Source organism: Apteryx mantelli, chromosome 1 (assembly GCF_036417845.1).
Source record: "Apteryx mantelli isolate bAptMan1 chromosome 1, bAptMan1.hap1, whole genome shotgun sequence".
Classification (NCBI taxonomy): Eukaryota; Metazoa; Chordata; class Aves; order Apterygiformes; family Apterygidae; genus Apteryx; species Apteryx mantelli.
The window spans coordinates 218,920,176-218,948,103 of NC_089978.1; the positions used below are offsets into that span (position 1 = coordinate 218,920,176).

At 53.2% G+C, this 27,928-nt stretch overlaps 1 protein-coding gene across 2 annotated transcripts in view; it reads right to left on the reverse strand.

Annotated features, from left to right (window-relative positions):
* Positions 1-355: 355 nt before the first annotated feature.
* PODXL (podocalyxin like) overlaps positions 356-27,928 on the reverse strand; it is a 48,514-nt gene continuing 20,941 nt past the window's right edge. The window contains exons 2-8 of one of the 2 annotated variants that reach the window (XM_067317529.1): positions 16,520-17,464; positions 13,994-14,148; positions 12,939-13,004; positions 8,465-8,621; positions 7,271-7,332; positions 6,999-7,166; positions 356-3,305 (exon numbers count right to left, since the gene is read on the reverse strand). In XM_067317529.1, the coding sequence (XP_067173630.1) occupies positions 3,114-3,305; positions 6,999-7,166; positions 7,271-7,332; positions 8,465-8,621; positions 12,939-13,004; positions 13,994-14,148; positions 16,520-17,464 (1,745 nt within the window). In that variant the 3' untranslated portion in view covers positions 356-3,113. Of the gene's footprint in view, positions 3,309-6,998; positions 7,167-7,270; positions 7,333-8,464; positions 8,622-12,938; positions 13,005-13,993; positions 14,149-16,519; positions 17,465-27,928 lie in introns of both variants that reach the window. The other variant, XM_067317525.1, reaches the window with a different exon arrangement.

Genomic DNA, 27,928 nt, shown 5'->3' on the forward strand with positions numbered 1-27,928 from the left:
GCAGTGGGGCCACCCTCACCCACATCAGCCGAGGATCCCACCCCTGTGGTTTTACAGCTTTCTTGATTACGGGATGTTTTTCACCGCTAGCAATCGTGCTGCATAGTGAACACGCAAGCTCCTACACCGCTGGATACCCCTGAGGGTCTGGATGGGTTGTTCTCCATCTTGGCCAAGCCTCTCCATGCTCTCGCTAGGAGGACCACGCAAAGCCTGTGTTGGTGGCTTTCCAAAGAAGCCCAAACGACAGCCAGCTGTAACGTCCAAGTGATTTACGGTTATGGCTCTCAACTAAAAGTTCCCCTTCCCCCACTTTATTATTATTATTATTTTTAACTTGGCCAAGAAATGAGTCTTTTACATAAGAACCTTTATTGACAGAAATACATGATGCTTTCAAAATATACTTGTAGGAAAATGCAAGAATAATCTCTGCAATCCAGTTCCTCAGTAAATTCCAGTGTAAATCAGACTCCTGTCCCCGAGGGAGACGCGGCTCCGCAGCGCGTGCCCGAGCTCCGCCGCGAGCGCACGGTGCGGCACGGCGGAGAGGAGAGCGGCTCCGCTCTCCCGCTGCCGCCTCCTATGGATTTACGTCTCCGGCCGGAGGTAAAAGTCACAGTAGAAACTTCTGCCGGGCGGATCGTGGTGCCGGGCGTGGGAAAGAAACGGTCCGAAAGCTTCTGCGCCTTCCTCGTGAATCCGAAAGTAGAAAAGTCTCTTGCGAGAACATCCGAACTGCTTGGAAAAGTCTTACCCAAGGGTAAGAGCCGTGATCTCCTTGTACAGCGTGTCTTACGTTAAAGCTGTTTTGGGGGAGAAAAGAGGGGAGACGGAGAGGGGAAGGGAAAAGAGGCAGGGAGGAAGGGAATAACGGGGCGGGTTTTTCTTTTTGGTCTAACAGTGATGGCTACAGTCTACTCGGGGAAGTATTAAGGCCCAAGATGCTCATCGCTGCGTTTCCTACCTGATCGTTTTGCAAAAAGAACGGTATCAACATTAAAAAAAAAAGAAGAAAGAAAAGAAAACTCGCTGTTTTTCAGAGGCAATACTTCTTTAAATAGGGGAAGGAAAAAAAATCTACTATAAAACATCAGCGGTTTAAAAATACGGTGTCTGGAAAAATAAATAAATGTACAATTCCTATTCAAATATAGATCATTATAAGCACTTGCCGAGCAGTTAATATCTTCACTGGTCTCTGCTCCGAGAGAGTTAAAGTTGCTCGATCTCGAGCCCTCGCTCTCTCGGCTGCTTTCGGAAAGTCTTTGGACCTGACTCCTTAAAGCGCTTTGGCATCTGTTCGCTGCAAGGGGGTTTTAGGCACGTGCCGAAACGGGTCCCCGCAGCCCTCGCGTGGGCGGCCGCGGCCCACCAGCGCGGGAGTCGCTCCCCTCGCTCGCTGCTGGATCTCGATCCCCTACCAGATGCCTTCAGCTTTTTCTCTATCTCTTTTTACTTGTTTTTTTTTTTAATTTTTTTCACTTTTTTTCCCCCCCTCCAGAATCGCTTCCCCCTAGTGCAGCGCACAGCTAAGTGACGTGGGCCGAGCACGTGGCTAACGAACGGCGCTTAATATTGACATACAAAAATAGATGGGTTTGAGCGCCTCCAACCCTGTCCTCTGCGAGCGGCATCTTCGCCCGGTGGAGACAAAACTGCCCCAACCCCTTCACCCATAAATATTGCGGCGGCCGGGCAAGACCCGGCTTTCCCCGAGCTTCCCGCTCTGCTTCGTCCCTGCTGCGGGTCTGATCTCCGTCGCCTTCATCCACCTGCGGCACCTGAAGGAAGAGACTTACTGCCATGGGAGACCTTAAAAAAGAAAGAAAAGGACCCGAGGGCGGAGGGACAAAGTTCGTTCCCAGCTTCGCCGCCCAACCGCACGTTTCTTTGCGGGTCTCTGTGGTTTTGGTTGCTTCGGAAGGAAAGCTTGAGGACGCCAACTGAGCCGATGAACCTCGCGGGAAGGAACTGCCTTGGGCTGGACTGATGGAAAAACCCAAAACGTCCTCAAGCAACCTGGTTCCCGCTCGCCCGTACCCGATTCTTCCATCTTTTCCACCGCTTGCGAGGGAAAATGCAGCCACGGAAGTCCCTACCAGGCCGGGACGTTGCAGGACACGTAGCCCCCGGTGTCCAGGGAGGGAGGACATGCACCAGGTATCGAAGCCGCTGCGGTTCCTGGGCCGGGTCCAGCGGGAACGCCGCGCGCTGGGGCTGAACCTCGTTGCAACGATCCCAACCTCGTGCTTCGCTTTCGGTCTCGTTTCTGAAGCTCCCCAGGAAGGACGAGGGCCGGGCGCGACTTCTTCTCTCGCTCTCGTCCGCCTCGAAGCGGAAAGCTGCTGCGGAAACCGCCGAGCAGCCGGGGCCCTCGGATCCAGCGGGACCTGGGCATCCGCGTCCGCTTACGGCACGAACCGCCGCGGCCCTTGTGCGTTCCAGCCGGCAGTTTTGGGGCCGTCTCCAAGGGCTCCGGAAAGGGAAGGGGGCTGCGGGAGCCCGGGCGCTTTGCCAGGGGACAGTGGCGGAGGATTAGTGCGGCTCGCTGTCCCCGCGGCCGCTGGCATCTCCCGGCAGCCCGGCCCCGTGGCGGGGGCGTCCGGCACCTCCTGCCCCCGGCTTGTCCGGGTGAAGGTGCTGGGGGACTTTTTTTGTTGCTTTTCTAATGCTGGGCTTCAAAAATTGGGGAAAAGGGCCCTTTCCGCCGGCTGACGGAGTGGCGCTGGCGTAGCTGGGGGGGCTGCGTTGCTCCGTGGGCTTTGCAAGGGCGGGAGCCTGCGGAGAGGGGAGAGCAAAGCCCGCCGGGAGCAGGGAGCGCTGCCCGAAGGATTCCCGGGAGCCGGAGCCCGCAAAGGGCCAAAGCATCCCCAAAAAAGTCAGGGGAGCAAGCGATGCTCCAGCTCCTCGCTGTGGGGCTGGGACACACGCCCGCCGCGGTGGCATCTCCTCGCCCGCCTCCCTCTCCGTCCTGCGCCCTGCATGGCTGTGAGGAGCTCCTAGGGGATTTGGGGGGGTTTGCGGGGGGTTTTGCTTTGTTTTGGGGTGGTGTGTGCGTACAGGTGGGGTTACGGGGTTTCCAGGGGTTGTTTTTCCTGCTCGCCCGCGTCCTATAAATGCGTGTCCTCCTCTTCCTCCAGGTCGTCTTTCATGAGCGTGTCCAGAGGAACGATCCAGCTGTCGCCCAGCTCCCCGTTGAGGTTCACCTTCTTCTCCTGCATCTCCGAGGAGGTCTCCATCACCTCCAGCGTGGGGTTGTCGTGGTAGCCGTTCTCCATGGTCTGCAGCTCCTCGGTCAGGCGCTGCTGCGAGGAGAGAAGCCCAGGCGCCGCGGTGAGAGGCGGCACGGCCCGGGGGCGCCCGTCCGGCTCGGGACCCCCCGCAGCCGCCGGCGTCTCCCAGCCAGCACGTGCGTGCATTTAAGTATATATATATATATATATATATATATATATATATAAATACATGTAAAGGTTTGTGCGGTCAGTGCTAGGGGCGGCAGTGCAGCAGCTCCGGGCGCAGCGAGGGGACAGCACGGGCTCGGAGAGGGGGGCGCTAACGGCGGGAGCCAGGAAAGAGCAGCCGGAGGCGTGCGGGAATCCCTGCGGAGCAGCTGCCCGCGGCCACCCCGGCCCGGGAGCGTCGCTGCCTGCTCCCAGCTCCGCTCGGGCTTCCCCCTTCTCCAGCCCCTGGCTCCTTTCCCATGCTCCCTGGTGGAAACCGGGAGTGGAGAGAGCGGCCTATCCAGCCCCTTTCCCTGGAGCCGCGGGTGGTGTTGCCCACCGCATCCTGCCCCGTCCTCGGGGCGCGGGGGCCGATTCCCGGCTCCCCCGGGCGATGCATCGCCGCCTCCTCGCTCCCCGCCGGGCGCTTTCCCAGCGAGCCCTTTCCAGCCTGCATCCCGGCTTAGCCCTTTTTAGGGAGCCTCTGCAAGGAGCGCAGGGCTCTTCGGGGCGGGATGATGCAGAACTCCCCCCCCCCCCCCCACCCCGGGATTTGCAGCCCGTTTGTTTCCCTGCTCCCGCGCGAAGCCAGGTCCGGCGCCGCTCGGGCAGCGCTTGGGCTGCCCCGGTGCTCGGAGGCCGCGCGCTGCGGAGCGGCCGGCGCCCCGCTTCCTCCCGCTACGGAAACTCGGCCTCCTACGTCCACTCGCTTGCGCCCTTCCTTCCCCCGCCTCCACCCCCGTGGCTTTTTTTCTCCGCTTCTCCAAATTTTTAGCGATGCTCCGAAATTGCTTTTTTTTTTTTTTGCGGCCCCACGGAGCCCCCTCCCCTCTCTTCCCCTCGCTGGCGCGGTGCTGCGATGGCATTTTAGCAACCCGGGCTGCTCCCCTGCCCCGTCTCGCTGCCCCGCGCCACGAGCCGCAGCGGATGCGGGAAAGCTTCAGCCTAATCCCGGGAAGCTGCCGCTGGGCTGCCACCGGGATGCTGCTCCCCCGCGGAGGCGGCTCGAACTCGTCCCCTTGCAGCAGCCACGGTATCCCAACCCTCTGCAAATCGCATCCATGCCCCCCCCCTCGCTTCCCTCCATCCCTCCCTTCCCAATCCGCCTGTTTTTTGCCCCAAACTCAGGCTGCCTCGCGACGCGGCCGGTACCGCGGCGTGACTGCGGATTTAATAAAACAGCGGGCGCTCGTGCGGGAGGAAATCCCGGGGGGAGCGACGGGATGGGGAAGCGTGACGGCTCGCCCGCGGGAGCCGTGCAGCGAGGGCTCGCCGAAGCCAGGCTTTTTAGTAGGCTTTAGTCCTGTTAAAAGCTCTCGAAACCCTAAAAAGCACCGGGAGTCGGGGAAAAGCTGGCGTTGTTACGGCTCCGGCGCCCGCCCCCTCCCTGCCCTGCGTCGGCAACTCACATTAAAGATCAGAGCCACATGTCCATCATCAAACCCGGGGACATCGGGGTGGATGTGCTGCTTATTTCCAAGGTAAAACAACGGCAGGATTTAAAAGAGGAAGGGGGGGGGGGAGCGGAGGGGAAAACAAAACAAAACAAAACAAAAAATAAAACAAAAAGCAAAACTTTCAAGTCATTTTTGAAAAGAGGCAGGAAAAAACAGAATAAAACCAAAAGGAAAAAAAAAAAAAACAACCAACAACACCCAAAAATAAATCCGAAAGGGAACGAGTGCTTTCGATTTCTTAAGAATCTATTGCAGTCTTGGGGGAAAAAAAAAAATGAGCTTTTTCCCGTGCTCCGAGCGCGAGGCCGGGGGAAGCGGCGCTGGGGGAACCTGCACCGCCGGCTTTGCCGTCGCCCCGCGGGGACGCCCGCGAAATCGCCCCGGCTGCAGGGGGACGGTGGCACCCTCGGCACCGCGACCTCCCCGAGCCAAAAAAAACCCAACCCACCTCTGTCTCCCGAGGTCCTTCCGCCTCCCCCTTCCCCTCCCGAAAGAGCAGGCGATGCCGGCTGCTTGCTCGCGGCTCTCCGGTTGCGCGCCGGTCTCGTTCTGCTCCCTGCTGTCTCCCGTGCTCGTTTCGTGCCTCGGCTTGCAAGTTTTTAACCGCGACGGCTGCCTTTTCCCCCGGCCCTTGCACGGTCCCCGGGGCCGCTGCCTGCAGCCGCGTTTGCCGAACGCCCGCCGGGCGCCTCTTCGCTCCGGCGCCGAACCAAAACCATCCCGGTGCCGGGAGCAGTACGGCTCGCTGCAGCCCCTCTGCCCTCTCGAGCTGGCACCCAGGGGCACGTTTCGCAGTCTGGGGGGGGGGGGTGGATTTACCGTTTGGTCCCGTGTGATTTTTTTTTTCTTTGCAATTTTGGGGGGGGGGTTTCCCAAGGGCTCCTGCTCGCGGGATCGCGAGCCCCCGCCGCGCTCCGGCATCGCAGCCTGCCCGTGCCGCTGCCGCCGCCTTGGCTCCCTCCCAAAACGTAGCCTTCGTTTCACGGTCGCTGTCGCGTTCGCTCTGCTCCGGAGCCAAACTCTCAGCGGGGGCTAACGCAAAACTGGGGTTCGCCCCGGGGGTCTCCCGCGGCTGGCGAGGAGCGTGGGAACGGCCGGAGCAGGTGCGTGTCTTAGCCCCCGGCCCGTCTTTTTTTTTTTTTACAGGCGGATGCTAAGCTAAAATCACGCTGCTTCAGGGCTGGGGCAACGCTATTAGCTCTGGGTGTCTCTTTCCTTCAACTGATGCTCCTGCCAGCCTGGTCCCCACGGGGTTGGAAGATGCAGGCGTCCTCCACGCCGTCGGGGCATGGGTCTGGACAGGAGAACCCAGCTCGCCCCGGGATTTCCTCCCTTCCGCTTCCTCCCTCTCCCAATATTGCTTTGAGTTTTGCAGGCAGGGTGAGCTTGCGGAGCCCACCAGCGCTTGATTGCTTTCCAAAAAGCACTTTGAGATGATTCCTTTTTTTGGGGGGGGGGGCCTTTCTACTGGGAGGAGAATGGATTGGTTTGGGGGTCTTTGGGTTGAGAAAAACCCTCAAAAAAAAAGCCAAAAAAATCTGGCAGAAGCTCTGCAGTTTGGAACAGTTCTGCCAGTCATCTCTCATCTGGGGAAGAAGCCTTTCTCATCAGAATTATGCCTTGACTGGAGGACGCTAGTCAGCACTGGACGGCCTGGTGCCCTGGGTGGGACGGATGCTGCTCGTCTCTGCGCCCTGACACCACCAGCCCTTCGTTGCCCTGTTCTTTGCCCTTGCTGCTCCCCCCGGGAGCCCCATCAGCAGCTACTGCCCCTCCGAAGCACCGGCAGCTCCGGGGAATCGGCTCATCCTGCTGCAATATCGCCCTGCAGGTGCAGGCCGTCACCCAATAGCTCCTCACGGGTGGTGCCAGCCCCAAGGGTGGATGTCTCCGCCAGGAGAGGTGGAAATGCTGAAGCTCTTCAGCTCCTGAAGGCACCTCTGGGGCGAAGGCATCTTGGGGCACAGCGACTTCCCACCCCTTCCCGCTGGCAGCCAGGCCATCCCAGCCCCCCCCCCTTCCCCTGGCTCCCAGTTCCCTGAATTCCCCTTGCTCAGCAGGGCTTGTTGGCCACCGAGGATGTGCCAGAGCTCACCTGGTCCTTCTTGTGGGAGAAGCGCTGGTGGCAGCAGCCGTAGATGGCAGCAACGAGCAGCAGGGAGCCGGCCAGGGTGATGATGGTGATGATCAGAGGCGTGCTGAATCGGTCCTTGATCTCCTCCTCCAGCTGCTCGTCGTGGAAGGTGACGTTGGTGATGCCAAGCTGCCGAGGGAAGGGTGCGTTAGGGCCCGACACGGCGTGTGTCCATCCCCCAGGGACGTCCTTGGCGGATCCCAGCCGGCGAACATCACCGCACGGGCGCTTACCTTGTCTAACTCGTCCCTCTTCTCCTTCAGCTCCTCGAAGACCTTTTCAGGGTCCAAATGAACTGAGGAAAGGAAGGAGCTGCGGTGAGCACCTGGGTGGAGGAGGAGGGGGGCCACCCGGCAGCAGGTCCAAGCGTGACCCCCTTTCCGAGGAGGTGCACGGTGCTGCACGGCCACGGGGCTAGACCTTGCCAAATCCATTCAAAACCAAAAAAAAAGGAGCCAGGGCCTCTTTTCCCAGCAGGGAGGCAGCCCTAGAGACCAAAGCAGGTCCTGGAGGTCCCTCTGAAGAAGCTGAGGGAGAAGTGGACAACAGAGAGCATAGCCCTTACCCCTTCCCACCGGCTCCAAACCTGGCGGGTCGTGTCCCGAGCTTTGCAAGAGGCACATCGTTCCCACCTCTGATGTGTTTTTTTTTTTGGGGGGGGGGGGGGGGAAGGAGCCTCGCAGCTGCTGGGTGCGCCCGCAGCCCGGGGACGGGGCTGGCCTCGCCGGCTCGACCCCGCGCGCAGCCTCGCGGCACGGCGCGCCGCGGGAGCCCGCATCAAAGCCGGCGCGGAGCAGCCAGCTGCACGGCTGCCCCCCGCCGTCCTTCGCCCCGGGCCGCGTGTCCCACCTCTGCCCCGAGCTCCGGTTTGGGAGCAGCAGCTCGTCGTTGCGTGCGTTTGCCCTGACGAAGAGGAGGAAGGGCGTCGGGCTCTTCCTCCCCTCCGTGCCTGCGAGGGAGCAGGCCGGGAGGGGGTCTCCAGCCTCCTGCCATGAGAAGCTAAAGCCAGGTTTGGCCATGACCCAGCTGAGCTGGATTTCATCGAAAGGCTTCAAAGTGGGCAAGAAACTCCCCAGCTACCTACCACCTGCAGGACTCGTGCCATGGTGGCCAGCAGAGCCAGGCACTGGATTTTAGGGACTCAGGAAGTCTTTTTTGTCCTGGTGACTAGTACCTGGAGACGTTGTGGAGGGGAGAGGAAGCTTGCCTGGGTTGAGGTTGCAGCTGGCAACTGAGCACTTGGCCAGTAGGTAGCTCATTTCTGGGCTTCTGGGAGAAGACCATGGGACCAGAGACCCTCAGCGAAGCTCTGGTAGATCCCAAGGGCCCAGCTGAGCCTCCAGTGGGGCTTTTTGAGGGACAAGGCCAGTGTCCCCGAGGTCTGCCTCATCCTGCCCCCCCCCACCCCGTGCGGGGACCATACTCACGGTGCACGACCGCCCGCACGGCCCACCGCCGCGACCGTGGCTCTGGGGACGCCAGGGTCACCGTGCACTTGTCCCTGCTGGGGTCGTAGGCGTAGCGAGCCGTCGAGCAGAAGGTCTTGAACAAGGAGCCGTTGAGGGTCAGGGTCTTCCACTCGGCCTGGGGGGGGGGGGACGACGAAGCGCGCGTGGTTGGCGTGGCTCCCCCCACGGAGGGGCACGCTTTGGGGGGGGGGGGCCCCCACGGTGGGTTTCGCGGTGGTAGCAAAGGCAGGTGATGGATGGACAAGGGCCACGTGCTGCTCTGGTCCCAGTCCAAGATGCAGGATCCGATCGTTTTCCCGGTCCAGGCATCCTTCCCCCAACACCTCCCACCTCTGCTCCATGCAACAAGCTGGGCAGTTCTCAGCATGGGGGGGGGGGTCAGCCCTGGGCAGCGGCTTTAGCAAACCCGGGAGGATGAAGGAGCATCACACCACCCCTTCCCCAGGCCGGCCCGGAGCAGGGATGCTGCCCAGGGAGCCGTTCCGCCGCTCTCCGGAGGCTCCTGGCCGCCGCCGCGTCCGTCTGCCCGTGCCTCCGCCGAGCCCGGCGAACAGGAAAGGCTTAAAAGCAGTTTCTTTAGGAGCGGCCAAGCTCCTCTTGGCTGCCGCTCCCCGCCGGGATCCCGCGCCGCCCTTATCTGCGGGCGGCAGCTTTCGGCGTTACGGGAACAGCAGCGCCCCGAGGGACGGGGATCAGAGCCGGCCGCGAGGAGCCGCAGCCGGAGCGGGCGCCGGGCTCACCCGCCAGCCGGGGACGAGGCCACCGGCCGGGGCAGGGATGCTCCGCGGCCCCCGAGCCTCGCCGCCCACCGAGGAGGAGGAGGAGGAGGAGGAAGAGGAGGAGAGAAGCCGCCTGGCTGAGGAAGGCACCTAATCGCGCCCCATCTTATCTAAATATTTGGGAAGCGGCTCTGGAGGCGGCGAGCGGAGACAGGATGCACATGCCGGGGCGGAAGGAACGGTCCCCCGGCCGCGGCGGGCGCGGGCCACCGGCCGCATTGTTAGTCCCCTTGGCCGCGGCTCCCTGGGAACCGGCCGCCGGGAAAGCCTTCGCCGCGGGAAAGCTCGGCGGGGCCGGAGCACCGGCCTGCCCGGGGACGGCGGCGGGCGGGCGGGCGGGCGGGGGCCGAAGCACAAGCCGCGCCGTGCCGTGAAAAGCATCTCATTCCCGCTCCGCAGCCTCGCTTCTCCGTGTTTCATCCCAGCTCTGGCATCCCCCCCCTCTTTAAATCATACATCTCTCCGACCGCCCTGTGCGGAAGCAAAAAACTTTAAATTTCGGAGGGGAGGAGGCAGGTGCTGGGGAAGGGAATTTAGACCCGAGACTAAGGACCAGCCTTTGACGGGCGACTTGTGCCCAACCGCTTTGCTGCCGAGCAGCGAGAGGTGCCCGAGCCTCTCCGCCGGGCTGAACCAAAGCGTTTCCCCCCTCCCTGCCCATTGCGGTCCCATCCCTTGGGAGGGTTTTTCTTGTTATTTATTTTTTTCTTTTTTCTTTTTTTTTTTGAGGCGATGCCGGGGCCCCGGCGGCTCTCCCCCTCCGGCCGGTCGCATTCCTTGGCTGCAGTTGACAGGCTCTGGCGCGTTGAGCTAATCCGGTTCCCACACTGGCGGGGACCTAAAACTAACATCCCCAAATGAGGTAACAGCACTTGAGTCAACAACCCGCCCCGGCCAGCTGGCCAGGGTGATGGGGACGGAGCCCCTGCTCGGTGTGGGGGTCCCTCGGGCTGCCCTGGGCACTGTCCCGCCGGCCCGGGGCAGCTGGGGACAGGGGAGGAGGCTGCCGAGGTCGCCCGGAGCGCAGCAGCTCTTTCCTCTTCTCCAGGCAGCGGGGGCAAGGTCGCTCTCGAAGCGGAAGTCAGGGCGAGAAGCATCCTGCTCCTGAGGGTCCCAGCATGCGGGAACCCAGCTCCACCAAGGCCACTTGGAGCAGGGCAAAGCGGGGTTGTGCAGGAGGGTTTTTTTGCCTTATAGAGGGTGCTGGGCAATGTGGATCGAACACAGGACCAGGTTGTCCAGAGAGGTTGTGGAGTCACCATCTCCGAGGCTATCCAAAACCCAGCTGGACAAGGCCCTGTCCAACCTGCTCTGGCTGACCCTGCTTGAGCAGGGGGGTTGGACCAGGTGATCTCCAGAGGTCCCTGCCAACCCCAACTATTCTGTGATTTCTGTGTCATGGAGAAGGCAAACCAGACCAGCCAGGACACCTGAGTTCAGGTCCAGGCAATCTCACTGGCTTCTGCTGGCGCTGCATCCCTCAGCTCGAGCAGGCTGGTGGTCCAGCCTAGCAGACCTCTGCGGGCATCCTCCTGCGCCTACAGCGTCCACCTACTCTCCTCTCACTGGGCACACCCCTGTCCCAGCTGGTGGCACAAGGGATGGGTAACACTGACAATCAGAGAGGGTGGCCCCATGGTTGTGTGGCTGGACTGGCCACCTCGGACATGGTCACCCTCTGCTTCATGCAACGCATTTCAGGCTGGGGATGAGAAGCAGGGCAGTTGCATAGGCTGGAGAACTCCAAACAGCCAACAAAAGCAAAGTAAGACCTAACTGAACATAAATGTGCTAGCTGAGCCCTTGGAAAGTCATCCTATTTGAAGTGAATCTAGCTAATGTGCCTCATTAGGGAACCAGCCTCATTAAAATCCTACCATAATCAAAAGAAGAAGAGGCAACAGAGAGAGCAGATGAACCTGGACCAAACTGTTCAGCCACTGATTAAAGGTACCAACTGAAGGGGAAGGATGCTGGGAACGTATAAAGGAACATCAGTCCAAAAAGTGTTACCAACAGCCACTTACTTGGCTTTTTTTTTTTTTAAGGATATACGGTGTTGGGGTTTTTTAAATTTATTGCAGGTGGAGAAACTAAGGTGCAGTGGGGTGCACTGCCTGCGATTCCCAGGGTCATTCCCAAGCAGTTTGCTCCAGCCACTACACTGACACCGTTGCCAGATGTGCAAAGCACTGAACAAGCAGTAAGGTAATGTTGGGTCTGCTCTGCCACTGAACTGTCATGGATAACCTGGGTAGATACCCTGTCACTGTGGTCCTCTATGTCCTCTCTCCAGTCTTTACCTGGCTCGTCATTGAAACCGAGCTTTTGTGTAAGCTGCTTGCATATACAACACCTAGCACAATGCAAACCCAGTTTTGGCTCATTATTCCTAGCCAGGATTTGAGCCATTTCTGGAACACTTCTCCTTATAGCTCTCACTTTCCTGTTTTCCCACGGGTTGCAAAACGCAAAGGATTTTTTTCACTTTGCTGTCAAGATTTGGCTAGAGACTTGTTTACCGGGTCTACAAAGCAGGGAAACCAGATAGTGCAATTTCTCTGCTATCTATCTGCTCAGCTCGGGAGGCATAAAATTTGCTAGAGTTTTCAGGAATTTGCCGAATGGGAAGCTAACGGCAAGCGTGTGGGAGGCGTGCTGGCAGCCGATGATGCTCGAAGGATGCACCATTGCAGTCTTCCTGCAGCTGCCTGAGGACGTAATTGTCACTCTGCGTTCGCAGCGCTTCGGCTCGCTATTATGCCCGCAGGAATCTAAGAAAAACAGCGCCGCAGACTTCCCGGCTTGCCAGCTCGAGCGGGTGACAGCACAGCTTAGCAGGCACGAAGCAGCTACAGATAATGCTAAGCCATTAGGTTTTCCCACCCCTTAACTCACCAGCGCATCAGCGCACACCGGCATTGCCCTGCTTTGCTATCCAAAATTCAGCAAAGCCTTGCGGCGTAGCTCAAGCTACGTCAGCAGGGAGGAGAGCGGCTACACACAGAGCGAAGGAGGAGGATAAAAGCCAGAAGGAGGATAAAGGCCAGGCCCCATGCAGAGCCGGGTCTTCCTCTGCAGCGCTCATAATTTGGGATTTTCAGCTCCAAGCCCGACAGGGTTTGGAGCACCGCTAGCATCCCTAAGGAGCAGGAATCACACTGGGAGAGCCAGCAAGTCCCACAGCCTTGCCTAAACTAAGTTGCAGAGCTGCTTTAGGCTCCAAAATCAGATTTTGTCAATCTGTCAAACTATTTTTTATGGATTAAACCATACACCCCTATTCCATTCCAGTGTGGGCATGGCTGTGGGTTCGGACCCTGCCATGGTACGTTGCCGTCATGCCACCAGACACCATTGCGCTCCGTGCAACCGGCAGAGTCCCTCGCAGGAGCCCCCTCAGAGCAGGAATTTCAAGGGCTTCTCCAACCATATCCCCCACTGGGTGATACTGCTGAGCGTTGGGTTGCATTTACTGTGTTTTACACCCTGAAAGGGATTGTACCTTACTTTGATGAAATTATTATTGTCTCTGCAGGCTCATGTGCTCAGAGCACCATAGGTTAAAATCTCTTCTCTATCTGCAGCACAACTGCTACTCCTACAAAGAAGCCCAAAAGAAAAGATGGAAACTCAGAAAAGATGGTACTTACACAGGTTTTAGCTTCTTTAAGGCTTATGATGGGCCAGCTATTTTGCACCTGGTCTTCACAAATGACCTAGAAAGACAGAAGAAAAGCAACTCTCAAATCATTGCCACAGGTTGGAAAGACAGTTGATCAGTGAGTGATACAACAGATTGACCAAAACCAGAGCTTTGGGAACACCCCAACCAAAGCTGTGAGCTGTTTTATGCAGAGAAGACAAACCGGGAAGCCCTTCACTCCACCTCTTCTGTGTAAAGAAATGGTTTTCCTGGATAACGCAAATGGTTGTCTACGGGACATTTGCTTATGCACTTTCCAAATGAGGTTTAAGATTCGCTGTGCAGGGTAATGGGGTAATTAATTGGCTTGGACAGTAGGGCAAATTCATGCCAGGAGGCCCTGATGCAGACCTGCCCTACAAAAGTGAAATGTCTAGAAACAGGACTCCCTTCCCTCGTTCCTGGCACTGTGATCTTTAATCATTCTGGCTTGCATTTTTAGACCTCTACTCTCCCAACCCATTTTCTGCTATGATCGGCCATGCAGGATTTGCAGTGAGTTGTGGTCTTGGTCCTCTCAGCATGTACAAGTCATCTCCATCACAGTTTCTGCTCTCTATTACACTTCCCCAATTTGCATTCTTCCCTATACTCACAGCACTCACACCATAATCCTCCTCAGCTCCAGCCTCTGTGTCTCTTTACTGGAAAGCTAGGGGGAAAATGGGCTTATCTATTCTTATTTTGCTGGCTCATGTCTACACACAATTTTCCAAAGATAGGTCTCTCTCTGACTCAGACATGGTGAGAAGGGCTGCAGGCTTTACATGCAGATTGAGTGCCAGCTAAAAATTAATATACTGTTTTGGGGATAAAATCCAGCTCATGTTATAAGAGCCTGCAGAGAACTGCTATGTGCATAGGGCATGCTTGGCCCCTGCTCTCCAGGAGCAGCATGAACGTGCTCCCAGTGTCAGAAAGATCGTTCAAGAAAGAGCATCCTTTTTTAACTATTTCTTGGACACCATTATGAAAAGTCCACCTTTCCATAGGTGTCATTACCTCGTTTTGGAAGGTATCGTTAGGGTGTTGGTGACCAGGCCTGCTGCTCGTTGTCTGGTGCCCGGAGGTTGGGGCCGATGGCTGCACGCTGGTTGGACTCTGGTCAGCGATTCCAGGTTTGGTTGACATAGATCCTTGTCCAAGGCTGGTCTGACCTGGGTCCCCAAAGTACACCAAAAAACAAGCAGAAAGACACTGATACAGTAGAGAGGATACAGCTGATACAGCTCCATCTGTGAGCTGCAAAAAATAAGTTTCCAGTGACATTTATTTGGATCTCTAGATCTGCCTTGAGCTCACTGTGTCTAGCAAAGGTTGTACAGGCTTTGGGTTGATACATATACATTATTTTAGTTAACTGTGATACAAAAAAATTGTCTAGCTGATTTTATTTTCTACTGCTGAAACCCATCAGACTGTTCTGGTGAGATTAACCCAAAGGCTATGATGGCTGTGCACTGGGTAGCTGGGGAATCACTTATAACAGAGAATTGCTGGATAAATGGGACAGCCCTCATCTCATCTAATCTGGGATGTCTTCCCTGAAGGTTTCTACAACAGAGGGAGAATATCTGAGCTGGCTCCCTAGGATCTTGCAGTTAATGGAGTTCAGCGTGCAAATCACCTGAGCCTTTGTAGGCATCTCTCTTAGGAAAGGATGAAACACTCCAAAAACTCTGTTGACTATATCTCCATCAGCTATGGAAAGAGCCCAGGTTGACATGCTTAGATGGAGATGACCACACTCTAGGTGCCAACACTGGGATGAGTCCCATCCTTGGGTTCTGTTCAGTTGCCCACACGTCCGTGTCTCATATTATGGGAGATACCCCAGGGCACCCTGCCCACCTGCCACGCCGGAAAGGCACACGCCCCATGTCTACCAGCCCCACACAGGTGTCTCTGACACCTGAGACCATCTCGGATGCCTCTGTTAGGGCCTGTAGTGTCTTGCAGTTCCTTGCACAAGGGGAGTAGTGCAATGAGCACTACTACTTGCCATGAGCAAGCGAGGCCATGAGCATACTGGCCTCTCATCTCCCCAAACTGTTTTAAAGAAATGGGTCTCCATCCCTGCCTTCCTAATAGGTTCTCCAATGGCGACAATCAAAGAGAATTGAAACGCCACATCCTGCTTACAGCCTGCTCAGGGGTTTGCTTTGGGGTTTTTTGCCTCTTCCACAATAAAGATGCTGGTTATTTCTCTCTCAGACACATTCTGAAGGTTCCAGGAGAGGGCTCATTTCAATACCATCTGTTTCTGTTGCACTCTCTCACCTATTTATTTAATGTAAAGGTTATTTAGACCTTTTCAAACGCAAAGCCTGAGGTCAAATTTGAATGAACATCATTTCGTTCTTCATCCTTTAATGGAAAACAATCCTCTGGAGCACGAAGGGAAAGAAACAGCCTTCATGACGATACCCATTTTACCTCCCCTTGCCTGGTAACATGCCTGAAACATGACTTGGATGAAGCCAGTAAAGATGGACTTGCATTAAGTCCTTGGCCCATTTGGTGATGCTGACAACAAGGAGGAGCTGCAAGGCTGAGGGAGAGGAGATGGCTTCATGAGTGGCTTCCACATTGCAGGCAACTGGAAAATGTGTCAAGATCAACCAGCTATTCTCCAAAGGAAGACACTGTTGAGCTTCAGTGTCATAGAAGCTTTTATTCAGGGCCAGATTTGACCTCTATCCACAATCTCACCTAAGTCTGGAGGGCTCCATGAAGACTTCAGAGTCCCACAGTGTGATTGCTTTCCTGTAAATGCTATGAGGCAAAATGCCAAAGGGGAGTCTGAAGCTGTGCCTCACCAAGACACTCCCTTGGACACTTATTTCAGGGGATGAACTCTAAATCTCCAAGGGTCTAGAAAAAGTATACTGATGGTGTTCATTGAGATCCAAAACAACATGTGGACACTCACAATGCTGCTAAGGCAGAACCAAAACCACTGCAGCAGTGATGAACACCCTTCCTAACTGCTTAGACTCTTCAGAGACTGTAGACTCAGAGTTTAGCCACAAAACTCCCTCAGTCATCTAAAGCTTTTTTTCTGTGCATGCCCAGACAGTCTTCACTGAGCTGTCAGCCATGCTAGGGATCTTCTACATTCAGCATATAGGGTGCTGTCAATCTGTTTCATTGACTCTGTGAGTCTACAGTGTCAGACTCTACCGCTAAACTCCTCACTGTGGGCTCCCTTTGCAGTCACTGAAGATCGAGTCATTGCAGTCGACGGTGCTTAGAGCACAGTTCAATCCGTCTGAAAGCAGATGTTTACATTTTGTCAGATGTTCTTACCCTGAATTTCACTAACTGCATTGACTAGATGTCCGCTGAGGACAACAGGAACCTAAACACCCAGTTCTCATGGACACAACTACACTGGAAAGTCCTAAAATGAGGCAAGGTGAAGATACCCCATAATGGCACAAGATATTTCGAGTAGTCAAAGGACAAAATCACAAAAGCACCCCGCCCCCCCCGCCCCAGAAAATAAAGGGTCTAGTTTTCTGGTACCTGCTCCAGGAGTCAGAGTGGTGGTTGGCTTAGAGACCTTGTCTATGCTCCCAGGTGGTAAAGACAGAGATGTTTTACTAGTGGTGGGGGACATGGATCCAGCAGAAGGGGCAACAGAAGTGTTGATGCTTCCAGGTCTAGTGGAAGAGGCTGGTTTCTGGACTGCAGAACTGGTAGAAGAACGAGGCTGCTGGGTGACAGATTTGGGGGAGGAGACATTCTGGTCCTTAAGCCCAGGAGAAAGGGTGGCTGCTGGGACCCCGGTACTCGCTGCAGGGCTGGTCAGCTGGTTCAGAGGATGGCTCCCCAGAGCCACACTGGGAGATGTTGCAACAGTGGTTAGTGAGTTTCCTGAGCTGGCTGAAGGGCTGCTCTGCTGCTGAGCCGCACTGGAGGTCGCAGCAGTGGCGGCTACTGATGGTCCTGAGCTGGCTGAAGGGCTGACCTGCTGAGGCACGCTGGGCGACGTAACAGGAGTGGGTGACGGGTGTCCCAGCTGGTTTGTAGGGCTGGTCATTTGAGTTGTGCTGGGAGACACAGCAGGGGTGGACGGTGACTTTCCTGGGGTGTTTGAAGGACTGGTCACTGGAGCCGTGCTGGGAGACACAGCAGTGGTGGATGGTGGCTTTGCTGGGGTTTTTGAAGTGCTGGTCACTGGAGCCGTGCTGGGAGACACAGCAGTGGTGGATGGTGGCTTTGCTGGGGTGTTTGAAGTGCTGGACACTGGAGCCGTGCTGGGAGACACAGCAGTGGTGGATGGTGGGCTTCCCGTGCTGCTTTGAGTAGTGGTGAGAGTCACACTTGGGGAAGATGGTGGGTTTCCTGTACTGCTTTTAGGGCTGGTGCTTTGAACTGCACTGGTAGTTGCAGTAGTGACCGTCTGCTTATTATCTCCTGGCTTTGTACTGATCATTGGAGAAGTGCTGTTATCCTGAACGCTGACACCTAGTGAAAAGCAAAAAAGCCCAGATAGATAAACTCTGAACTAAGGAAACTGTCCTTGGTTTCCACCCAGAATAGTTACTTGTAGAAATAAACGCTGACCAGAAACCAGTCAGACCCCTTTTCAAAGCTAGAGTCATTCACTCATGATTTCTCTTCCGCTTGCTAAAAAAAAAAAATCTCATCAAGAGCCCATGTTCCAGTTTCACTGTGTCTAGCAGAAAACAGCAGATGAGGAGGAGAAGGAGGAAGAAAACCGAGGAAGCCTGAGCGACCTACACTACTGCACTACAAACGTAGTAAAATTCAGGAGACACAGGGAGTGGGAGAAGTAGCAGGAGGGCAAGACCTGCTGACACGCACAAGTCAGGTCCCCTCTGGATGGGAGGCGCACTAGGTCCTGTGCAGGGCATTCCTGAAATAAAGCACATCCTTGTACAGAGGCAGCCAAGGGATGCTCCATGTGCTGTTGGTCAACCCTGTTACGAGATCATCTCAGGTCCCTGAAGTGGCGAGGAGCCTCAGATAAATAAGGTGACACGTCTGACCATTTTGAAAGTTACTTTCTTTTTGCAAACTCCAGCTTTCTTTCTATAATCACTTTCATTTTTTTATTTAGTTTTTTTTTTTCCCCTCCCAAACTCAGATGATTGCTACAAAAAAAAGGTCACAAAAAGGCATGTTCACATAAATTCACAGAGTCAAACCATGTACAGACTGAAATTCCCTGTTGGGTAAACTGTGTAGATAATATTTATTCTACTTGCTCCAAAACAACGGGTCAGCACCGGACAGGGTTTTACACTTACCTGTAGCTCCATTATTTTAATTTCAAGGATGTTCAAATCAACTGTCCATTGAAAATATTATCACCAAATTATGACTGCTTGTTTGTTTAGCGGATTTTTTTTACTATTCTGAAAAGATGGAGAAATTCGCATACAAATGCTTAAAGTCAGTGTTCAATTTCACAGACAAATCTTAAAAAGAAAAAAAATCAAAAGATTCCTTTAGGTAAGTAACGGAGAACCAAGACAGGGAAATGAAGGGCTCCAGCTACATTGCCCACACAAATCCCCAATGCTGTTATAAAAGCACAACCTTAACCGCAAAATTCCCACGTGCTCTTCACCCCGCATTCATACAGCCCGAAACATCCCTTAGAAATGCTGCTTTTATCATGGCTTATTTGTTTTTGAGGAAACCCATGAAGCAGTTTACTGAGAGCTGACATTACCTCAGTGGGAAAAGAGCTCCGGCTCAATACGGAGAGCCATGCCAGGGGTTGGCCGTTTTTCAGTTATCTCACATTATCATTCACAAAGAGATCTGTGGGACTGGCAGTTGATTTCTGAAGAATACTTTAAATTCTCAAATTATGAGGCTGTTTCTCAGTGAGGTAAGCGGCCAAAGGACGGCTTGCGTGAGAAAAGAGAGCTCTCCAACAGCCGCGAGCTCTGCGACACGCCACAGTGATAAAATGTGGTGCATTCATTACGAGACTGGATATAAAATTCGGGTCCTTTTTTTTTGTTTCTGATCATTGCAGGAGCTCCCTCAGTTGCCAATGAGATAATTTTTCTCCATTGCACATGGTAACCACCAGCCCTGGGCTCTTTGCTCAAATTCGCCCCAGGGAAGGTTTGACAAATCTTTCACCTTTGAAAAACCGCAGGGAGCACTAAGTCATTTCATCAGTGGATTTATCTGGAGTAGAAAAAAATGAAAAAAAATCTGATTCTGGGGAGTTTTGTTCCACTTGATGGCCATGCAGAAGAGGGCTGTTTTTTGCCCCTCCAAAATAGGAGTGAAACTTCCCAGGTTTGGTTTTTAGCCATACGCATTTGACACAGAGCTCTCCCGAAATCTGCTTCGTTTTTTCATGCTAGTAGACCGGCGAGGCACTTGCTCTTACAGAACCTGTTTATTTGCACTGGTTGTGCTTCAAAGATCTGATGAAAGCTAGAGTTTCTGAGACTATCAGCTTGGCTTCAGCTGAGGAAATCTGACCTGGATCAGTGCTGCCAGGTCTGGATCCGGGAGGTGGAGGCATGTTAGAGATGAGACCTAGAAGTGGGATTCAGGGTGGGGAGGCTGGGCAAGGAGTGGGATTACCAGGGGACCCTTGGGAGCTGCCTGGGCATGGGGTGGCTTTGGAGGAGGTTGGAGGGCTACGGCTGGGCTCTGCACTGGCAGGGATGGGCATCCGAATAGGGAAACTCAGAGATGAGAGAAGAGACGTGCAGACCCCCATTTTCAAACATATTTTCTACTGCTGGTTCCCTACCAGCCACCAACTGTTTCTGAGACCACCATTAAGATGTGAGGGCACCTGGTGACTTTTGAGCTACATGATCTGAAAGGTACAGTGACTAATGAGTTTAACTAAAACCAGCAGGGTGGATTACTTGAAGAAACCCTGGACTTGCAAGGAAAAACATCTCCACCACAATCTGTGGGAAAAGAGTGTTTGTGGAGAGAAGGCACATTTCTTATTAAACCAATTGATGTCTGAAGGGGGAGAGATAAGGGAGTGAAACATGGGCGTAAGACCAGGTATGGGCACCCAGCAGGTGCAAAAGGTAGGATCAAGTCATCGTCTTCTTTCTCCTTAGATGGTCTGAATCCTCAGTGACGGTTGCTGCAAGCTAGAAACCAGATATCTAGTTAGTCAAAAGAGGGATCAGCCCATAAATAAAGATGAAAGGTTTGTCAGGAGTCTTGACAACAAGCAAACCAAGAAAAAGCAACCTTTAAAGGTAGAAAGAAAACAAAAGAAATGTAAATAAAGAAAGGCTAGGAAGGAAGGTGGAAATAACCCGCTGCTGTCACTTCCTCTTCATCCCCCAAAGCCCAGACCCAGAGGGGCAGGAAGCAAGTGCTTGCTGATGGAAAGGTGGAAAAGACAATTCGACCCAACGCGATCCAAAGGAGAAAGGGGCAGGTCAGCGCCTTGGCTCTGGGCCAGCTCCAGCGACCAGCTGGGATCTCGCGAGCCACAAAAAGAGGGGCCCGGCCTCAGCGCTTCAACCATCCCACCCTGGGGAGCTGTGAGGCCAGCACAGCTACCAAAGTGCTTTTGAACCAGGCCGTTTGTAGCAACTATCGGGTGAAAATGCCCAAAGCAAGGGGTCCCTCCACTGATGGAGGAAGCCTGTGTGATCCTCCAGGCTTGCCCCAGCTAAGGTGGGTAGCAGATCCTCCTTCAAGGGACATGGGGGCATGCATCCTGAAAAAGCAACTGGGAGAAGAACTGAGATTTGAGTTGATGCCCACAAAACTTACTATTTGTTTAGCTTTCCACATCTCTGCTTCCGCTCTTGCTTCATGCACCTCTCCCATTAAGGTCGAGAGATCTTAAAACATTTATTTCTTCTTCGTCTTTAAACCATGCACAGGGATTTAAGTGGCCTATGAGCAACCTGAGGAGCCAGTCCACCCTCCTGCTTTGGGAGGGGTGAGTCACCACCAACGGGGGTGTACGGATGAATGGACGCATTCAATGGGTGCCAACCATGCGGACACGTAGGACATTGTCCATCCTACTACAAGGGCCAGGCCTAGGTCAGGCAATGCTAAATGCTACGGTGGTGGAAATTTTCGTGGATAATGACCTGTGTCTCTCTGGCAAGCAGCACCACAAATGATCTCAGACAGAAAATACTTTATCACACTGCTCCTTCCTTATAAACCCACTCTTCCTCCAGTGGGCTGGATGGCACCACTGGGAAGCCTTATGTAAAAAATCTGCTTTCCCAAAATCGATCTGAAGGAGACATTTCTTTAATAACCTCCACCCTGGCTTTGCTCAGCTCTGGCTGCTACCAGATTTTCCCCTTCCCCCTTTCTTCTTCCACTGTTTGCCTCAAAGCCGGTGATTTTGAAGAATTACTTTGCCCTGCTGAAATGCAGTGGAAGTGGTGGCCGACGGCCATGGGAATGGCCACGGGAAGGGGAAATCCAGGCAGTCTGCAAACCTGACACTCCTCCTCTTAAAATAGCATGGGTCTGACCTCGGGCTCTTCCCGCAACGTGGTCAATGTGCCTGTCATGCCGCCGGTGATGGCCACAGCCAGGCGAGAAAGGTCAGCTGCTGGCTGAATCCTCTCACGGAGGATCCGGGATCATATCCCCAGATCTGTCCCCCAGGGTTTTGGCCACAGATCTGTTAGCGAAATGTGTCTTCGCTGCCCAGATGTGGCAGGCAACTTCCTCTGCCAGGACACTGCTGAATTAAATGTTCTCCCATTCACAACAAGCCAGACGCTGCTGAGGTCTCTGGGCTGGACACTTTTGGCAGTTTTATTGCTTTGGGCTTAATATTAGCAATTTGCCCAGAGATTCTGTCTCACTACAGCCTTAGAAAATATTTTTTGGGATTGGAGAAGAATGAATTACATTTTTGGTGTGTAACAGTGCCACCTCCAACAGAAGGCCTGGCTTATGCAAACTCATTGCTCTTGTTTTCAGAGGCCTACCAAATACTTAATTTCAAAGCAGAAACACATGCAAAATAAACAGCAAGAGCATTGCAAGGCCAGGAGTCGCTGTTTTCCTTTCACACATGTCGCATCTCTTTCAAACTCCGGAGAACTAATTTTTTTTTTATCTCTTCCTCCCTGACTGGCTGCCCGTTCCAAATCTCTGCAGTGGACCTGGCGGTAATAATTGGTAATGATACCCCATTTCCCTGGGCCGATAGCCAGTATTGCCTGATGACTGTCCTCAACAAAAGACGTGAAAAGGATCTGGTCTAAAAAGAAGAGAAAAACCCTGCAAAGCACAGCTCGATAGTAAGAAAAGACAGATAGGACAAGATTATGTTCAGTGTCCCTTTTACATCCAGATTACTCACAGAAGATACAGTATTTCCTTCGGCAGTGAAAGAATGACCCTTTCACACCGTGAGCCCCGAAGATGAAAGGATTTAACGCATGTAAGAGAGAAAAGAAGAACGGAGGGGAATTCCACCAAGTCACCAACATCACCCCCCCTTACCAGGAAGAGATTATTTCTAAAAGCCTGAAAGGGAAAGTTCGCTTGGATTTCAGCCAGGGGCCCTCACCCTGGTCTCAAGAAAGCAGAAAAAATTACCTGCCTCTGACCTTCCTGGTTGGGTTTCGGCAGGGCAGGACCAGTTACTGGGTTTCACTTTTTGGACCATCATCAATTCTTCACGTTACAGAAAAATAGCATAACATACCAGCTATCAGACCGTGTGTCTCCCAGCGCAATGCTCTTGTTGCTGGACTTGGGGAAGTGCTTTAACACTAACAGGGCGCAATGAGTCTAATACCTGGGTCTGCACCTCTCCTCTTGCATGTGTCACCCAAAACCCCCCAAATCCTTGCATATCTTAGGGGGGAGTGGGGTAGGGCTGCATGGTAAATATACTTATATATATATGTGTGTATATATATATAGATATTATATATTTATACACCCAGGAGGAGCAGGCAAGCCTTCCACACATGCATCCATGCGTGCAGAGGCCAAATAGCCCGGAGGAAATGAGTACACTGCAAAAACATGATTTCATTTCCGGATATGTGTATCCTATGACTACATCTGCAATACGGTGTCTCTGCAACGGGAGAGCCCCGAAGGGGTGAGAGCTTTCCCCGATCGCTAGCTACAAAGACGGGCCGGTTTTGCCCAAAGGAGCAGGGTTTGCAAGGCTGGAAATGCTGCTTTCAGTCCCTGCTGCTCTGGGGCTCCTCCTGGCCAGGGCTGGAGGAGAAACATCCCAATTAGGAGCTACTGTAATGTGAAAAGCTGCCCAAAATATACAAGGAAGCACATGGTGTTTTGTGCCAGTGGAGTTTGCTCCACCATCAGTTGAGGGCCACAGTTTTCAGCATGCCCCTGAGCGATGCTCTGAACCACTTTGACCCTCTTTGCAGCATGGACACAAGGGAGTTTGCAGGCTGGGGAAGATGCCAAGGGGGAAGTAGATTATTTGGAAAGGCCACAGCTTTGAGCACGAAAAAAAAAAGAAACGCATCAGTGCAAAATGCAAAACGAAAGGACACGTCCTGTGCCTCCTCCCTGCAGCCCACCCGCAGCTGCCACTTCTCCGTGCAGCTCCTGTTGTTAAATTAATTCCCTGCCTGAGAGCTTCCCGTTTCCTACTTCTGTAACACCCCCACCGGCTCCGACCACCTTGTTGAAACAGCTCAGATCGGCTAAAAATCTATTAATAGTGCAAAAAGGAAACCCAAAAGAATAACTTCGGAAACGGTGGGTGACACACCCCACTCCGGCGGGCCAGCAGGCTGAGCCCGGCTCAAAGCTGGCTCCTGCTCCTCCCAAGACGGGATGAGAAACCCCGGGAGACCGAGCGACCCAGGGAAGGGGAGGGGATATGAGCCAGTTCCTATCCGCCTCCCCATTCGCAGCCTTTCCTGATCCAGTAAGGGCTAGGGGTTGAGTTCGTCAAAGGGAAAAGGGGGGCTGAGGACCCAGTGGTGGCCTTTGCGAGGGGCCACCTCTAGGGTGGACCATAAAGACCAGGGAGACCAGATTGGCAGAACAGCACAAAATATAATTATTTTTTCTGGAACCGAGCTGGGCTACCAGAGCCAACTATCATGTCACAGGGTTTTCAGATTTCCCTTGTGGACAGGCTCTTTCCCTTCCTCCCGCTTAGAGAAAGACAGGTCCAAACAGCACTGTCCTCCTGAGCCACCTGCCGAGATTTTGGCGAGAGCCGTGACCCGAGCCATGCTGCGGGCAGCAGATGCGCGTGTGCTGCTCTATCACTTGTCACCCTTGCAATCGGAGCTTCTCCGCGTCACAAGGTACAAATCCAATCTCACCATCACCGTTATGAAATGGTTTCACCCGGGTCAAAGACAAACTTGGCCTCCTGCGGGAGAACATGGGGAAAAGTCTGACGGTCAGTGTCAGCACACTTTCGGGACCCTAACCCATCAGTCCAACTTTCCGATGCAGGCATCTCTATCCTCTCCCAAACTCTGTCAGAATAAAGAATAATAATAAAAAAAACCCTTCTGTAGCATAGTCTTGAGAGAATTGCACTGTAAAATATTAACGATGAGACCTGACAGTTGGATCTAGTGAGAGCTACAGTATCTCTCAGGAAGGAAACGAGTATGTCTGGACCCTGATTTAAAGCCACTGAGCCTGTTTTCAGCAGGGAACCTCCTTGTCCCCTGCTGCAAGGAGGCTTGAGTGATAAAAGCTTTCAGTTTGGTGCTGATCTTGCATGCGGGTGACAGAAATGGAGACAATAATATCGACAAGGATCCTTTCCTCCACTATCAAATGAAACGAACCCAGAGCCGCAGTCTGCCCAAAGCCCCTACCCAGAAGGACTTACCTGATAAGCACTTATTCGCTGCACACTGGAGAAAACCAGCAACGAGCTTCAAGCCCTGAAGGGTTTTGCTCTTATCACGCCCGTCCAGGTGGACAGAAGTGTCCAGGGCTTCCCGCTCTGCACCACCTTCCTGGAAATACCCCTCAACTGGAGATGTTGGGCACATCCCAGCAGCACCTTAACATCATCCTGAGCACTATCAGCAAGCTGAAGGATATTACGGTCGCTCATGCCCCTAGATGAGCCAAAAACTGCCCTGCTTTAATTCAGACCAGAAAAAACTCTTTTAGTTGCCCCTGTTGCACCTGAGGGAAGTAATTCAGAATCTCGCGGCGCAGGTACGTGAACCAAATCTCAGGCTTTTGCTGCTCTATCCCTCCTGTTACATCTGCCTCACTTTATTTTACTCACAAGACAGCCTTTTGGGGTACGAGGAGCAGACTGTGCAGTCTGATAGCCAGTCCGCCTGTTTGGGAAAAGAAAACACCATTCCACATTGCAGATAAACTGCTACAGTTAAAGCTTCTTGGTTTTGACCAAGAAACCCAGCCAAAGCCTGAGAAGCCTTTCCTTCCGCAATTGCTACACTCATCCCCAAAATTCAGGTTCTGATGAACTGGCATTTTCTGATGAGAAACCTGCTTCGTTAACAAATTCCCAATCAGCTCTTTCTGCAAGTATTTGAGCCAGCTCAGCTTGTCTGTTGTTTCATTTGGAAGTATGACAAACTATTAAAAATAATAATCATCCCAAGGCACATCTCCCTGCTCAGACACGTTCCTCTCCAGTGTGCAAAGAGATATTTGCTCTTTTGGAGGAGAAGAGCACTTTGTTTTACAACTTCTAGGACTTTTAGAAACTTTAGAGCAATTAGCTTTTCACTGACATGAGTCTGTCCATGGCAGCAGCAGTTTAACCCATGAACCCTGGGCAACCTCAGCATCTCTCCTCCTCTCTTCCTTGGCCCCTCTAAATGGCCATTTGGGGAGGCAGAAATGGGTTAATTTGCTCTATGGAGGCCAATTAATGAGCATCTAGTGGATTTTAGGGAGCAGAAGTACTTCAGCACTCCTCATCCCAGTACTGTGAAGAACAACAGGTTTGCTTGAATAGACCAGGTTATTGCAAGTTCATAGGAGGAGAACCCAAAGAAAGAGCTGCTGGAGATGGTCTGAGATGAAGCCTCCTTTCCTGTGCATCAAATCTACCACTTCACGAACTCTGCTGGGGTGACTCCAGGTGGGTTTTGCCCTCCTGACCTGTTTCCCTCCTCACCACGAGGTGGGCAGTCAGGAGGCCTAGTCAGACAGAAGCTGCTCTGTGTGCAGAGGATGCACGCTTACTTCAATGTATACGTGTACAGGTCTATTTTGGCTCCTCTAGACTAGACGCGACCCCATCTCTTACCTCCATCTCTCAAAAAAATTATCATCAAATTGTCTTTCATGCCAAGCTTGGATTTTTCCTGAATTTCTCCTTGAGGACTGTTTATTGCCAAGAAATTGTGATTGGGCTGTGACATCTTTCACCCATACGGACCCAACTGGCCCATCCCAGGCAGTGTCATCTGCATGGCCAACTCCAGGCCAGAGGTGAGGGACACTGGTGATGGGAGCAAGCTCTAATGTAGCCTCTCTCATGGATAAACACAGGATACCATATTAAGGATTGTGTTTCCATGGCTCTTACCATGGACAGTCTGTAGCTATCTAAGAAGTGAAGGGAAAGGGGAAAAATAATAAAAAAGAAACAGGAAGACCAGTGTGGAAAATGAGGGCTCCAAAATGCTTTTGCATGATGTTGTCAAGGAGGCGAACAGACACACGTACACACATGCACACCCCTTTCCATTCTACCCCCAGCTATTTTTCATCACTGAACCTGGAAAAATCCTCTTTCCGCTGGGCGCTGATGGGATTTGGAACGGACCCGGCTTCAATCCCACACCGTTCCCAGGCTGCAAAATGAACCGGGGACTCTTCACAGCCCAAACAGAAACCCTCTCATCACTCAGGAAACGGTAGCGGAGCTGCTGAAGCGGAAATGCTGGGAGCACAAGCCAAAAAAAAAAGCACTTCCCTGCTTGACCAGACCCTCTGAAGCTCAGCACATAGCCACGCTCATATCCTTCTCAGGCCTCTTTCACACCGTGAGCAAGAATGGAGTTATCCTGCGGCTACCTCGCTTCTTTGAAGCAAAATTTGTGGCAGTACAACACACTCCCTTTCCAAGCTAGCATTAGTCTCCCTCCTGCAAACAAGCCCTTGAACAGTTTTCCACCTGAAGCCAGAGGCCGAAGGACATGATGTCTGGTATATTTAGCACTGAAACCTCTCTGTTTCTGCAAGAGTCATCTAGGGACTTTGGAAGAAACTCAAGCTTTACATTGAGAAATGGGCCATGAAAGTGTCTTGGCAGCAAGGCAAAGCCCAACTACTTTTGGCCCTAAACAGTGGTCATGAATCAAAATCACGCTGAAAGTCACAAGAATGCCTTAAATCCACAGGATATATATAAATATATATAGTATATATGTGTATGTATTTTTATAGAACATTTAGGATTCTTCTGATATAACTTCCAGGTTGTAAGCCATTAAGATACTCTTTCATGCTTTAGTCTACAAGCATGAGTGCTAAAGAAGCTTGTTCTCCTAAAAAAGTAAATGTATTAAAAGCCCAGATTCCTCTGAATCTGGAGAGGAATCTCAGGTCCATAATAAGGACGGAGAGCCTGGATAAGACTATCAGAGTTGGTAATGTCACCTTGACTCCTCAGGGAGACCGTTAACTTCACCACCTCCCTTCCATTGAGGGTTGAAGGCTGACCCACAAATTGACTTCAGCAGCATGGAGTACATAGCTGGCAGCAGGCTGGTGGGAAGGAGACCTTCAAGAAAGCCAGTGCTAAGAACTGCTTGGCTGAAGCCACCAGTTTGCTACTGAGGGCTGATCTGTGTCACATCAAACCAGCCCCTCCTGGAGAGCTGACCTCTTTTCTCCAGCCCTCCTGCAGAATTGCCTCACACTGTACGAGGACAGATTTATGCATCTAGGCAAAGCAGAAGTTCCTCTCCATGCTTTTCAGCCCAGAAGGATGAATCATTTCTGTCTAGCTTTTCCTGG